The sequence below is a fragment of the Sceloporus occidentalis genome, unplaced genomic scaffold (genome assembly GCF_023333645.1).
Source record: "Sceloporus occidentalis isolate IW3139 unplaced genomic scaffold, rSceOcc1.0.p SCAF_27, whole genome shotgun sequence".
Lineage (NCBI taxonomy): Eukaryota > Metazoa > Chordata > Lepidosauria > Squamata > Phrynosomatidae > Sceloporus > Sceloporus occidentalis.
The window spans coordinates 4,120,866-4,135,152 of NW_028317007.1; the positions used below are offsets into that span (position 1 = coordinate 4,120,866).

Below are 14,287 nucleotides of genomic sequence, written 5' to 3' on the forward strand. Positions count from 1 at the left end.
ATTTTCCTTAACATTTAGTGTCAGTGTCCTTCTTATAGCCATACATAATTAACACTAATACAGCCATTGAAAATGTTACAAAACATTGTTAAATAGTTCAAGTGCTTGACATAATATAAATATGGAAAAAGTAAATATAAAAGTCCAAGTATTCCATAATGTACGCAGAGCCAGATTCTGAAACATTATTGTTTCCAAACTTGATATAAAAAGCGATCCATCAGAAGCAATACTTGCTAGCTAGCCGCATTATCAGGAGCCTGGAAAAAGAAAGCAGAATATTTATAAAACATTCACAGAACCGGGGGGGGGGGGGTTGGTGGAATCAGAAAAGTGCAGTATGTTAAAGGTCAAGAATTAAATTGACAAATGCATAAAATATATCAACATTTGTTTAATGATTTAGCATTTCTTCAACATCTTGCATTCAGTTAGGTCCAGTTTTCAGCAGGATGCCAGGGACAATAGTGAGCAGGAAGGGAGTTAAACCTTACACACCGCGTTTAGGAACTCAGCCCCGTCTTTACGTATCGTTACGATAAATCTTACTCCGTTAAACCTTTGTGAAGCACGTTGGAATATATATTACCTTGAGAGCTTCTGATGCCCTGCGGAGCTCCTTTATAACAGAGGACAAGGCCTCTGGATTAATGCCTTGTTCGCATAACCTCACACATATCGACAGGGTTTCCATATCCAGGCCAGTGTTCAACAATCGTGATATTTCGAGAAGTACTGTCAGAGAAAAAAACTAACCTTTAGTTTGAACACTTAAACGTAATACAGACATTGCAATCAAATCCTTTACTCCAGGCAACAAAATCAATCGATATATACGCCTAGCAATGCACGACTGTCAGCATCAAAGCAGCCATGTATACCGGCCTTGGTGTACAGCTTTGAAGATAATCTAACAACAAACCAGCTCCGCATCTCACCGTCCATGGTCTCCCGCACTGCACTCAAACTGCCAGATGCGCTCGCCATCGCAACGCTACAGAACTGACCCGGAAACGTGTCGCGCTGACGCCAATAACAAGCGTTTAGCGGTTTCTAGGTAGAGACAGGAAGGCGACAGCCGCTCCGAACGGCCATAGCGGAAGTGCTTAGACCTAGGAAAAATTGCGTCTCGTTGCCATGGTGAAGACTGGGTTAAAAGGGGTAGGCTCACATTCGAATTGTACGGCGGCCTCTTCCTCATTGGGTCGCTCGGATTCTTGCGAGGCTCCACCCATCCTCTGTCTTGTGATTGGCTGGCAGGAGCACGCAGGCTTGCTGGACTGTGGTGGATAGCGAACGGGAAATAAGTGTGCAGAAAAAGGCTATCGGTATTAACAGCGCGGCGGGACGTGGAGCGGGAAGAAATGGGGGCGCCGTTGTAGTAGAATTTTTGGGGGAAGGGTTGTTGCTGTGGCTGCTTATTTAGCGCTTTGTGTCTAACGGTCCGGCTGGAACGTTGTGAATCTGCGCTCTGACGTCAGAAGTTCCGGGCTCCGAATTGGTGAAGCAGAGGCAGTGTTTGCTGCGGTCCGCTCACCTGTAGAGTCCTCAGCTTGACCTGTAACCGGCACCGTAAACCGTAACCGAGCCCTTAACCCTCCCCATCGCCCAGCACTGCATACGGGTGAGTCGAAAGAGATTTCCTGTGATCAGGGATCTTCCTCCAGCGTTATGTAACCATAGTGTGCTAGGGATCGGTTAGACCTGTGTATGTGATACATGGCTCTTACATAGCGCCTGCAGTTTCCGTCGCGCTGTTATAAAGGGGTCACTGACAATATTGGCAAAGGCCATTTAAAATTTACAGAAGAGGATGAGGGCCTGGTTATTTATATATATATATATATATAAATAATGTGTGTATGTACAGCACTATGGCATATGATGGTGCTGGATAAAACAAGTAAGTAAGCAAGTTCTCTTACTCTACCGGTTATGGGTTGCATTGTTAATGTGTATATTGATAATATAAATATTTTTATTATGTAGCATGTCTCTCTGAGGTTTCTGTTGTGATCTATGTTTACATTAAGGTATATCTTTTTATATAAGGTTACTGTTGCGGAAGAAGCGTTGACATAATCCGCCCTTGTCATGGGTGATGTTCGCACTCACTTAACCCCTGAGACGCCTGGCCGAGCCGCTGTTCTGAATCCGTTTGAGAGTCCCAGCGATTATTACAGCTTGCAAGAGCCTTTTGTTTCGAGCCCGACCGTGTTCAAGCCTGCGAAGTCCTCTGCTGTAAGTGTTTGCTGTTATAAAGGGGCAGTTCCGTCCGTGTCCACATCTCTTACTCCATTAATAATTAAAACAAACATTAGTTTGCCCTACTCTTAGAGGCAGGGGTCAGTGATAACAGAGTCCGTACCTTTACTACTTGACTACTAACAGCCAGGTGTGCGGAGAGGGTTAGCTGACCTTGAAACAGCAAAAATATCACAATTAACGTGTTATCCCTGTGTACCATATACCATGGCCACCGATTCCAATGCATTGTTGGTATTTTATGTTTATTTTCCTCCCCGTATCACGCTGATGGGTTTTAAGTGGGCAGTCATCTGGAAGAAATTGGAAATAGACCTTGTTGGCCGACTATAATCATATAAAGTAAAACATAAGGGGTCTGCTAAAGCTTTGCTGATTCAGTCTATATCTCATGCTCTCATCCACTCTCCCTCGCTCTCATTCACTCTCTATTCCGCAAAAACGGACAAATACGTTGTGTGTGTGTGTAATAATATATATCTATATATACGCATACACACACACACCTGTATATGAATAAACAGTGGTCTTAGTAATGTATGTCACATGAAAATGAAAGGACAGTCTAGTATACTTCTAAGAGAATGAGGAAGCACACTTGCCTTCGTTCACAGCTTCTAATCGCACGCAATATAGCGATCCCATTGAAATCAGTGGCAAATCCCCTGTGCTGGATCATAGTATACAGCGTGTTTGCAGTAGTAAGTTAAATATATAGTTTGAAGGCAGATAAGAGGCTTTCGGCCCATGTAGTCTAGCGGTTTTTACTAATGTAAGGAAGTGATTTTTTTTCTGAACACGCTTCCTGTGTGCTGAAGAGCTGAGTCGGGGAAACGGTGCGAGCGCACGGAGGGAATTCTGATGAGTCTCCATGCATTGGGGAATAAAATGTTACGCTAAGTTGGCATTGGGCTGGCGTAGGCATTAAAGTGCATTTGCTTGCGCTTAGAGCTATAGTATGTCAAATTCTTAAGCCTAATTTTCCCCCTGACAGCTCGGTCCAAAGTTTGTGGCCCCGAGCTGTCAGATCAGATGCGACAGCACTCTAGTTAAGCACAGTTACATTCTGTAGGGATTTAAATGCCGAGGCGTGTTCGGACATTTCCTTCTGAGGATGTTATCTCTGATGTTGCCAGGGATTCCTTCTTCATGTGGCAGGGACTTGCCGGGTCTGTAGAGACCCTAATCGGGCCTACTGCCACCGTATCGATCTGAAAGAAAACTTGCAAAGTAACCTTACGTATAGTTAAATGTTCTGTAAATAATATGCATTCCTTTTCCAAAAGTGCTATTATGCATGATATTTTAACCATGAACTATTTCAACTACGATAGTAATGTCTATACGCATACTGTAACACATTGGGCTTCTACCTTACAGACCCCACGACAGTTCCGATGGTCAATTGATCAGCTTGCTGCAATAAACCCTGTTGAGATTGACCCAGAGGACATCCATCGCCAGGCTTTGTACTTAAGCCATGCCAAGTAAGCGATGTTTCAATATACATCTACATATTTTCCTTTAAGGAAACACTTGACCTAATATGGACACCAATGTCTAACTATGTTCATTTTATTTAAGACTATGTTTAGTTACAATTTTTACGGACTACAAGGGATTTACTAACAAAACAGCAGGGTGTGTTGGGGAGAAACATTTGGTTTAAGACCATTATCCATGGATTGCTGGCTCAGGAATCTACCTGCCATCCCGCCATTCACCCGAAGGCATGCTAAAGTTACGTTAGTTCACAAAGTTGGATAATGTTTCTACAAGCGTCAGTACAGAGAAAAATAAGTCAATGCTGTGCTTCAGGGTAGCCTGTCTTTCAAAAATTAATGTTGAACAAATGCCCATTTATTTATATTAGAACTGATAAGGAAATAGAAGAAAGAAGACAAAAAGCTATAGAAGAGGTACTGTAAATCTTGGATTTCATCTTTTTCTTTTTTGAATAATAAATCTGATGTATAATTTTTTTTAGTGTGTGTGTGTGTATATATATGTGTGTGTGTGTGTGTGTGTGTGTGTATATAAGGGAGAAGAGCTTGTCATTCCAAAATTCTGTTAGTCCAATAAAAAAGGTATTATCACAAGATACTTATTCCATCTGTTATTTGATATTGACACCACTGGACTAATACGGCTACAACCTCTACTCTCTCTCGGGCCACACAACCCTAATCTAGTAATACCTTTTTTTATAGACAAAATCTTATTCACAAAATCTTTTTTTTTTTTTCTCCCTTCCTCCTATCTCACTCTAGTAGAACTAATCGTTTTTTTTTTTCTTTTGTTTTTTTTCTTCTCTAGCCTGTACCTCTATAGCAATTCATTGAAGCATTTTTTTCTTATTTTTTTAATACGGTGGCATCCAAATGTTTATGTATATCATGCTATCTTATTGTTCTTAGGATTTACACCACTATTTTGTACTGTTAGTGTCCCTCTGCATTGGTGGAGGCTGGTGAGACTTTGCAAGGGTTCAGAGGAAGAGAGAGGGCTTCAGGGAGGAAAACATATGCACAACCGATCGCATGTTCCTGTTTCATCATATTTTCATCCTATTACAGTAAAAGTAGCCAAAATAAGCTAAAGGATTCTTGACCCAGACTATGTTGAAACAGGGATGTCTTCATCATAGTAGCACTCGAATAATACATCCTTTTTTTTTTTTTTCAGTTGAAGGTTGCTATATATATTTTCTTGAAACCCAGACCTAATAAATGTACTTCTTTTATGGGAAACATCAACCAGAGTGACTTTTAAGGTGTTTTTTTTTTCCCTATCTGTTTTGTTTCTCTTTGTTTAAGGGCAATGAGTATGGTCAGAAATCTCACAACTTTGTTTTTCAGTTTTTTCTGAAGAGAACAATTGTTCCCTCACCATGGACTCAACACGAAGGGAAGCAGGCTGTCCAGTTTCATTCAACAAAATGTACGTTTAGTTTTAAGCTTTGTGGTGTCCTCTTCTTAACTTATCCTGTAGTATAAAAATGGTCATAAATTATACATTCTTGTTGGTATATCACCTCCTGAGGAGGCAGAAGGAAGTAGACTTCAGTGTCTTGTCCATAAAAAGATATTGACTTAAGAGCAAAGTTTAACAGGATTAACAGTACTATGGATAAACACTCAGTGGCTTTCTGGCGTCTTATTGACATTCATAGATGCTCTTACACATATATATGGTTTTATCATCGTTTTATACAGTGTCTGTGTTCTTTCAACTCAATCTTTAAGTATCTGATAGTAAGAGTGTGTGTATGAGATTAATAGACTTCTTTACCTAGATCCATTCTGGTTTCATTCTCTCCTGTATTTCAGGTGTTGATCTTCATAATGAATCTCCTTTAGGAAGAATCCACTCCATTCAGCCTGGAAAGAGCACAGGTGAGCGTGTTGGGGTTTGCAGACATCCCTGTTTAGCAAGTAGTTGGGCATTTAAATTTTGAACTAAAGCAACTTTCTGTAATGCTTATGTTCCCACAGTTGGATGTCAAACTCAGTTGTCATTACCAGTAGACTTTAATTTGGAAAAGGTATTGGGTAAGTGAAATGTGAAACTTTTTGGGTTTTTCTTCTGTCATTTTGTAAATTTATATTTCGGTTTCCAAAAAACTGTAGGCGTACTGATTCCCCAATATGAAACGCTAAAACCTAACTAGGATATCATTTTTCTTTCCAACAAAAAAGGTGAATATTTTCGGGCTGGAGAAAATGCAGATCACTCTCAGGAAAACCTAAGCTCTGCATCTCTAAGAAGAAAGTTGTTTTTGGATGGACATGTCAGTGGGTCAGAGTGTTCCTTGCCACCATCTCCCCAGGTAGAACTTTGTGAAATCCCAGCCGCCTCTCTTGGAGTTCTGTGCTCAATAGACCTGTCACCTGTGCGCTGTAGAAGTCCTATGCAGACTCCAAGTTCGGTAAGCATGTTTGCATTTCTGTTACCCCGCTTCCAACAAAAACAAGCATGTCTTGGGTGTCTGTATATGTTAAGTTTTACCTTGGCAGTATTCCAATGCATTAAAAAAAATATTTTGTTCAATGCTGATAATTTTCTTCTGTTATTTTTTTCCAAATGTAGGGCCAGTTTTCTTCAAGTCCAATCCAGGGAGGAAGAAGAGCTTATAGTTTAGGGAGTAACACAAGCCCCACTTTCTTGGAACATTCTCCATCTAGAGTCACTTCTCCAGCATTCTCTCCTATAGCTGTTCGCATGGAAGGTATGTGCTTTCTTTTTTTTCCCCATCGTTGGTTTGATGCAAAATTTAAGTGCCAGTAAACGTTATAAATAACTTTTGGATAGAAGCCAACATTTTTTCATCTGCTGTTGGAATTTTCAGAAAATTATTTATATCTCCTGAGATGCAGCTTACTGACTGACAACTGATGGGATGCAGAAGTAGAGAAGTTTGGATGGGTTTTTTAGCTAGTCGGCTCTTTTGGCCCCCTAGTGGTAAATGGGATTTAGTTTGATCCCTGGCAAGGATAAGGTTTATTGGTAAAGGAACTATGACATATTACCGTATGTCGAACAAGCGATTGCTTTCAACAGTGGATTCAGGTAGGGTTTTTATTTAGTAAACTTGAAAATTTTCAAATTTGTTTATCTCTCCATAAATGGATAGAGAATGGTGGTGATATATCCATATAAAGCTATGGGTTTAAATGTAACTGGTTGTGACATCATTAGATTTCATTGAAAGACAATAATGCTTTAATAGAACTCAACAGAATTACTCCACTTGCTTAGGGCTTTAAATACTTTTTTGTGAATGTAGAATGCATCACACTAAAATATTTCATTCTTTTTCTTAATGCAGAACAGAAAAAGCTTTCTTTTCCATCGCCTGACACACTCTCTGCCTCCAAATCCATGGTTTTCTCTTGTGCAGGTAGCCCTTATATTGAAGGCTGCTCTCCAATAAAAAACTTCTTCCAGATCAGGTCAAGAGCCTGCAGGGGAAATTCACAGTACAGGACTTCCCTGTTTCAGATACCTTTTGCCCTTGACCGTCCTGAAGAAGATAAAGAAAATTCTCCGCCTTCTAGCATTTTGTCAGAAGGCGATAATGCAGGGCACAATTTGGACATCTATCCACCTGACGTGCAACTGGTAAAGAACATACCGGTTGTATCTGCTGATGTGTGTGAACTGCAATGTTCTCCGCCAATTCCAGAGGAACTGAAAGACAATGACACTGTAGAAATGGTTGATCCTGTAGAAGATGACCACATTTGGGTGAAGGATGGAGCTGTTACTGGCAACACCCCAATGACCAGCTTCATGAATGGCATGACCTTTAGCGTTGAAAGTTCTCATATGTGCATGTCTCCCTTAGCTGAAAGCAGTGTTATACCAAGTGAGAGCAGCAGCATCCAGGTAAGATGCGCCGTGTATTGCATACTCCTAGTGTTCTTGTTCCTGAGTATCCAAAACGTGCTTACCTCGGTATTTTACTTTTTAGGCAGATGTTAATTTTTTGGGGGGATTGACTACCCTCTGCCTTCAAAACATCAATTCTTCTTGGTACGCTTGCAGATTTTGTAATTGGGTGCATTCATTTTGTTAAATGAACAATAACATGCCTATCTTTGACAGGATTTTATTTTTTCACACTTAAACCTTTTGCACAATACTCTATATACTCAATTGTGGTCAGTGCTTATGGTTCTTGCCCTTTGTTCACCTAAATAAACCCAAACCTTATAGCCAGTCTTGTATCAAATTACAATTTCCATTATACTCGGCTGCCATGTAGACTACACGCATAAACACCTCTTTAAAGGGCAGCATTTTGTCAAATGCACATGTAGTTGTAGTCCTCCAAATCTGCCAATAAACAAGTTGTCTTGTCTCCTCATAGAATCCTGTAAATGCTTAGTTTAAAGCCTTTAGGCACAGGTGTATTATCTGTGCACTTGGTTATGCTTTATGCAGAGCCAGTTTACTCTGTAAACGGCCAACTTTTTTTTTCTCCTCAGTGTACTAGCTGAACACTGGTCAGTTGGTGGCATTGAGAACATGTCTCCAACTCAATTCAGTGATGGCACCAAAGAGCATGCACAGGAAGCATACTTAAGTACACTTCCTGCCTTCGGTGGTGGCAGCGAGTGTAAGCTTGACGTATGGAAGCCTCATTTTTCTAGCCAAAGAATGCTGGCATCAAAGCATTTTACTGTGTGCAAATAGGCGTCTGCAAAATGGACCCCAAAAAATAGGTTAAACATGAAACCAGGGCTGGAGTGCTCCTTTTTGAAGAACGGAACCATGAGCAGCACTGGAACTCTAAGCTGACTTATCTACCATTTATATAAAAACCAAATTGAACCATTCATTAGAAGCTAAAACTCTGCAAGGTACCTATTGTGAAATAGAAAAAAGTATAGCTGTTGAAATGGAATGATAGCTATATGAAAAATGTATCCGGAAGACCACAAGACTAGTCAAAATATCAAGTGTTCCTTGTGGTCTTCAGTATACGTGTTTCATATAGCTATCATGCCATTCAGGTAACTGTATACTTTTTTCTGTTGTACTCCTATAGGTGTCCTTAAGGTGGTACTCCTTTTCTTGTTGGGTGACTGATTAGTAGAACTCTCTCACATTGTGTTAGTGGTCACTCTTTTATAAGGCTTCTGCTGTAATATTTAATGTTTACTTGCTGTTAGTAGGGATATATACCAGTTAGTATTCACTGGAAAAGATGAAAAATCTATTAATTATAATTGTAAATCTGCTGCTTGTGATATTCCAGTTCCCACAGGGAGGGCTTATGGGAAATAAAGGAAAGGTTGTAGGAAATAAGTATTATCACAAAATGGGCATTAGTTCATCTAAGTACAATTTAAAGGTTTTCCTTCTTTCTTCGGTACTCTACATTGCCCTTCATTTTTATTGTTACTTTTAAGAAGTTGAGTTTTTATTTAGTTTTTTGGTGATAGTGCTCGTATTCATTTTTTTATTTTTTTTTTTTAAATTTCCTTATCCGAGTTGTAATTTTAAGGTGCCAGATCAATATAAAATGTACACTAGGGATGAAATGTGTGGCTCTGATATAAAAAGGCTTTCTTCTGCATATGTCTGGTTTTGGTGTTCTGTGCATGTTTGTAAAACCTCACATACCCTCCTGTCTAAAATGTTCTGCTTGGTCCTTTCCTTAACTGTTGTTGTTTTTGTTTAGGTGGACAGTGGTTACACTACGCAGACATGTGGATCCAGTATTATGGATGGAATAGATGGAGCTTGCAAGGAAAATGAGTTTCTGCAGTATGAAATCCACAGCCGCCCTCAAAACCTAAAACTTAAGGTATGCACTGGTATGATCCAGAATGAGCCATTTCAGCGCCTTAAGGACAATGGGTTGACCTTAAACCCATTAATGACAATGCATTGTGGGCTTTGTCACAAAGGGGCTAAGAAGAAGAAAAAAAAAAACTAGAGACAGTAAAGTGCGTCAGATACAGTCAAAGAATGCATGTGAAAGTACGGAGTGCTTTTATATACATTCGTCCAAAACAAAATAAAGAACTGACCTACAAGATGCAGCTACCCTCCTCCAAGCACTTCCATCAAAGGAGGACTGTCCGCTCATGCGTACAGAGGTCTGGACAGACCCACATACACAACTTTCCCAGAAACCTCTCTGGAGGTGAGACATGTTCAGATAAACACACGTTTACAAGGGTGTTTGGTGCGCAAAGGAAAACGGAACACAAAATTGGACACGGGTATCTTGTTCATTAAAGTGCATCTGGTTTCTGGCGTGTACAGTATTCTAAATGCAGTCATGCAAGATGCGTTTTCTACTCTGTCCCTGAATGATCAGATTACCTTGTAGATGTCATGCATTTGTTCTTAAAAGTTAAAAATGAGTCCTAAATCTTTAATTTTAACAATTTCTTTAAATCTGAACTTTAGAAGAGAGTATTACTTAACTGCATTTTCACGCTTTTAGGAGTATTCTGGCATCGACTTTAAAAGTCACTTCGGACAAAGAGAACTTGATTCCCCAGAATGCCAAAAGCATACTCAGAAAGCTGGTGGCAGATTAATTGTACCTACAGTCAACAACCCTGGGGCATGGAAACTGTACAACGAACACCCCTTTAACAGGTTACAGAAGAATGGTATGTATAACGTAATCGCCATGGGGTTCCCCCCCCCCCAGGTTATAAATGTATTAAAGATACTCGTGACTTTTTCCGGGGGGGGCGGGTATAAGGGTCACTTGTGGTCTAAATTTAGTAGAATTGTGGAATATTTCCAAAGATGGCTGCCTTTGTTGTGGCTTAAATCTCCCTTATTGGCTCAAAATTCAAAATTGGACCTTGCCACAATACTTCGCTTCCAGTGGCCACAACAACAAAATAATTATATAACTTAAATGCATTAATACAATATCTTATCGATAATAGCTATTATTTTTGTTTTGTTTCTTTGTAGTAAGACGCCAGAGTCCCCCAAATATAGTTGATGGAAAACCGTTAACACAGAACCTGCAATAATTTCAAGCCAATCGGATGTTTTTCCTTCATTGCTAATAAATATGTGAATAGTATCGGGTGCACCGTGTTGCGTATGACGAGTTGGATATAAGGACGTATTTATGCATGTGGTACAATGGATTCTACAAGCGTTACTCAAGAACCCTTTTGGGACTGATTTTTGGACTTAATAAACGAAGCAGAATAATGCGGTAACAGACGTTGGTGGGATGTCTCTCGTAGTGGTATGGCACTAAAACTAGAATAATGTCAACAAGGTTGGCTTTTCAGGAAGGGATGTAAAGCAAATGTTTATTGGCATGAAAGTGTGGCCATTTTTGAAAGCAAAATTATGTTTAGAAACATGAGGATCTTGTAACAGAAGGTGCAGCGCACAAAATATTTTGTTGTAGTTTCACCGCTGCTTCTTCCGGGGCTTGGAATAGCATCTGCTGTTCAGAGGTTATTACATCTGAACTCTTACACTCTTCAGAGATTATCAATAACCCAATAACAAATCCAGAAAGTACTAGGTCGGTTGTCATTTTTGTACTAGACACTAACAGAGGGCTCCAATTCTGATGATCGATCATCACAAAAAAGTGCTGGTCTCCCTGTTGGTGTCTATTATACAGCTAACATGATGTCCTTCATGGTAACCCGATCGCTACATGCTAAACTCTGAGTCTACATTACAGCGGTTTTATTCCCTAGCAATGTATTGTTGGATGCTGCACACTGGAGGAAAAGAAGAAACGTGTTCCTTTAACCTGATTTTGCTGCTAAACGACATGGTTTTTTCTGTGTCATAACATGACTCTTAACAAGGACACATATCTTGTGTGATGGGATGTCTTAAAAAAATAATAATAAATAAATATATATATATATATATTTATCATCATCCTTTTAGTATAAGTCTTTGTTAATGCTGCTTTTTTTTTATAATCCTGACCGGTTTTATGTGATTATGCATCTTGAAAAGTGACTATCCACCATTAATACTTGAAACTTTTTTACGGATGATTGTATGCCACTGCAATCTTTTTTTTTTTTTTAAATGTGAAAATAATGCCACATATATAGATTTTGTATATTTAATAAACTTACAGGATATCATAATCCTGTCCAAAGAGTTGAACTTCCCATTTTTTTTTTATTTTTTTTTACATTACATTCCATGTTTTAAGCAGAAAAATATTTGCATTCAATATGTGCTGTATATTATATAGATTAGTACTGGGTACCCCAAAATCAGAATGTGTTCTATTTTTGGATGCCTTTTCTCTGTGTCAAAAGAGACCGAAGCGAAGTTTAGTCCCAGTGCATCACTGATGATCGAGGCATTGAGGTGGGGGGATCTAGCCAGGTGTCAAAATATGGAAGATGAAAGTGTCATGTCTAAACGGCAGGCACATCCTGAATGTGGTACCACATAAAGGACACGGGAAAAGCTGCAGTTTATGCTTAGGAAAAGGGATGAGGAGGCACTTTAGGTACCACTGTCCTTCCTGTGAGTGATGTGAGAAATTCTACACAAACCTCACCAGAGTAGAAACAGACAAGTCCATGCGACCTGATGGGATGCACCCAAAGTTAGTAAGAGTTCCAGAGTATCCTGGCAAAACCGCTAGCAAACTTGTATCAACAGTCACTAATGACAGGAGTAGTTCCAGGAGACTGGAAGTTGGCAATAGTAGTACCTCTTCACAAAAAAAAAAGACTCGGCCAACTACAGCCCAGCAAGTCTTATGTCAGTAGTTGTCAAATTAATAGAGACCGTGCTAAAGGATAGGGTTGTTAAATATCTGGAAGTAAATGGTTTGCATGATCAGAAACTGCAAGGGTTTACTAGAGGGAGACTGGGTGCCTAACAAAATTTACCAGGGAGGAGCCGTTAAGGTAAAGTAGTTTCGGATGTCAAAATGGTTATATGGATAAGGCAATAGCGGTGTGACAGGAGGCAGAAGGTTGTATCTAATGGTATATATTACCAATGGGATACCTTGGGGATCATTATCGGTATCCATACTTAAGATTTTATCAGTGATATTACAGGTCACAAAGGTAAAGTTTGTCTTTTGCAGATGATACAAAGCTCTGAAACAGGGTAGACCTTCCATGTGGAACAAGTGAAATGGCAAATTATTTCTGATTACTTAAAGGCAAGCAAATGACGCAATAAAGTTTTGGAAAAAGTAAGCTGGGTGCTGGGTTGTAGAGGGAGGGTCATTAGGAAGGAAAGGGAGATTGTTCTGCCGCTTTACCAATCTCTGGCCAGGTCTCACCTATAGTATGTACAGTTCTAAAGACCCCATCTCCAGAAGGACATTGAGTTCAGAGTAGAGCTACAACAATGGTAATATGAATAACTTGGAGGAAAGAGGTGACAGGAGCGTTTTACAGGGGGGATAGTTATTTTAACGGAGGAGAAATGTTAGAAGTCAATCTAAAACTAAAGGGTCAGAAGTGTTATATTATTATCCCCTTAATGACAAAGCCCATATATGTACGGGCTCAAAATGTATTGTTTTCATTGGGTTTAGGAACCGCCCATTAAGGGGTTATTATTGAGTGGCAGAGGCTGATATAGTGAGGGAATGCATGTATAGGCATAATGACTATGGGACTGGACCAAAGGCTGACTTAAGTTCTTACATCAGGAAAAATAGGCAGACTAGGCTGAATGGTTATTACCTACCATCAGATTCTCTGTTTCTAACAACAATTGTATTGTCATTTCACACAGTAGATTCTTTTTAAATATATATTCTGGTCTACACTAGTGAGGTCCTGCAAATGAGTCATGGGGCTAAATTGGCACATGACCTACACAAAAATTCCAACCGTTAACGTGTCATGTAACTTCTACAAAACAATATTAAACTTGTACATGTGGGGTAATTTTGTAATCTTTAACCCCTTCGTGACAAAGGCTGATTTTACTTTTTGTACCCTTCGTGACAATGGCCTTTTTAACATTTCTGCGCTGCTCGTGTTTAGCTGTAATTTTCTTCTTTCCCGTTTACTGAACCCACACACATTAGATATTGTTTTTTTCAGGACAAGAAGGGCTTTCTTTAGATGACATTGTTTTGATTGTATCTTATTATTTACTACTAAAAAAAGTATAAAATATGGTGAAAAACTTAGAAAAAAATGACTGTTTCTAACTTTTAGTTGAAAAATCTTTTACTCATCTATAAAAGGTAATGAAAAAACCTGCTAAATAGATTCTACTATTTGTCCTGAGTTTAGAAATACCCAATGTTTTTATGTTTTTTTGCTTTTTTCTACCCATTATGGGGCAATAAGTACAGGTAGCGTTTTGCTATTTCAAAGCCATTTTTTCCAAATCTGGTAATTCTTCCCCCCATGTGCCATTTCGGGTATCTTTGAACCCGGCCAATGCAATTTACCCCATCAAATCATATATTTTTGAAAACTAGACACCCCAGGGTATTTCAAATGCTAGTATTTTAACTCTTTCCATGCACCATATCTACCACCAGTCTTTGTCAAACTTTGTG

At 39.4% G+C, this 14,287-nt stretch overlaps 2 protein-coding genes across 2 annotated transcripts; one reads left to right on the forward strand and one right to left on the reverse strand.

Annotated features, from left to right (window-relative positions):
- Positions 1-236: 236 nt before the first annotated feature.
- LOC149299865 (mitotic-spindle organizing protein 1) lies at positions 237-993 on the reverse strand. Its single transcript, XM_089485835.1, has 3 exons — positions 939-993; positions 590-735; positions 237-260 (listed from the first exon to the last, which is right to left on the reverse strand). The coding sequence occupies exons 1-3, from the start codon at positions 985-987 to the stop codon at positions 237-239; spliced, it is 219 nt and encodes a 72-aa protein (XP_089341961.1). The 5' UTR covers positions 988-993.
- A 1,101-nt stretch (positions 994-2,094) lies between these two features.
- LOC149299866 (protein aurora borealis-like) lies at positions 2,095-10,778 on the forward strand. The gene is made up of 12 exons (XM_089485836.1): positions 2,095-2,241; positions 3,646-3,752; positions 4,139-4,184; positions 5,124-5,205; positions 5,595-5,660; positions 5,760-5,816; positions 5,964-6,193; positions 6,355-6,493; positions 7,094-7,653; positions 9,455-9,580; positions 10,229-10,400; positions 10,717-10,778. Exons 1-12 carry the CDS (start codon positions 2,095-2,097, stop codon positions 10,776-10,778), a joined length of 1,794 nt encoding a protein of 597 aa, XP_089341962.1.
- The last annotated feature ends 3,509 nt before the right edge of the window (positions 10,779-14,287 follow it).

Coding starts and splice junctions, on each gene's coding strand:
- LOC149299865 (XM_089485835.1), bottom strand. CDS start 987: ATGGCGAGCGCATCTGGCAGTTTGAGTGCAGTGCGGGAGACCATGGAC. Junction 736..938: donor AGTGCGGGAGACCATGGACG/GTGAGATGCGGA, acceptor TTTCTCTGACAG/TACTTCTCGAAATATCACGA. Junction 261..589: donor GGGCATCAGAAGCTCTCAAG/GTAATATATATT, acceptor TTCTTTTTCCAG/GCTCCTGATAATGCGGCTAG.
- LOC149299866 (XM_089485836.1), top strand. CDS start 2,095: ATGGGTGATGTTCGCACTCACTTAACCCCTGAGACGCCTGGCCGAGCC. Junction 2,242..3,645: donor AGCCTGCGAAGTCCTCTGCT/GTAAGTGTTTGC, acceptor TCTACCTTACAG/ACCCCACGACAGTTCCGATG. Junction 6,194..6,354: donor CTATGCAGACTCCAAGTTCG/GTAAGCATGTTT, acceptor TTCCAAATGTAG/GGCCAGTTTTCTTCAAGTCC.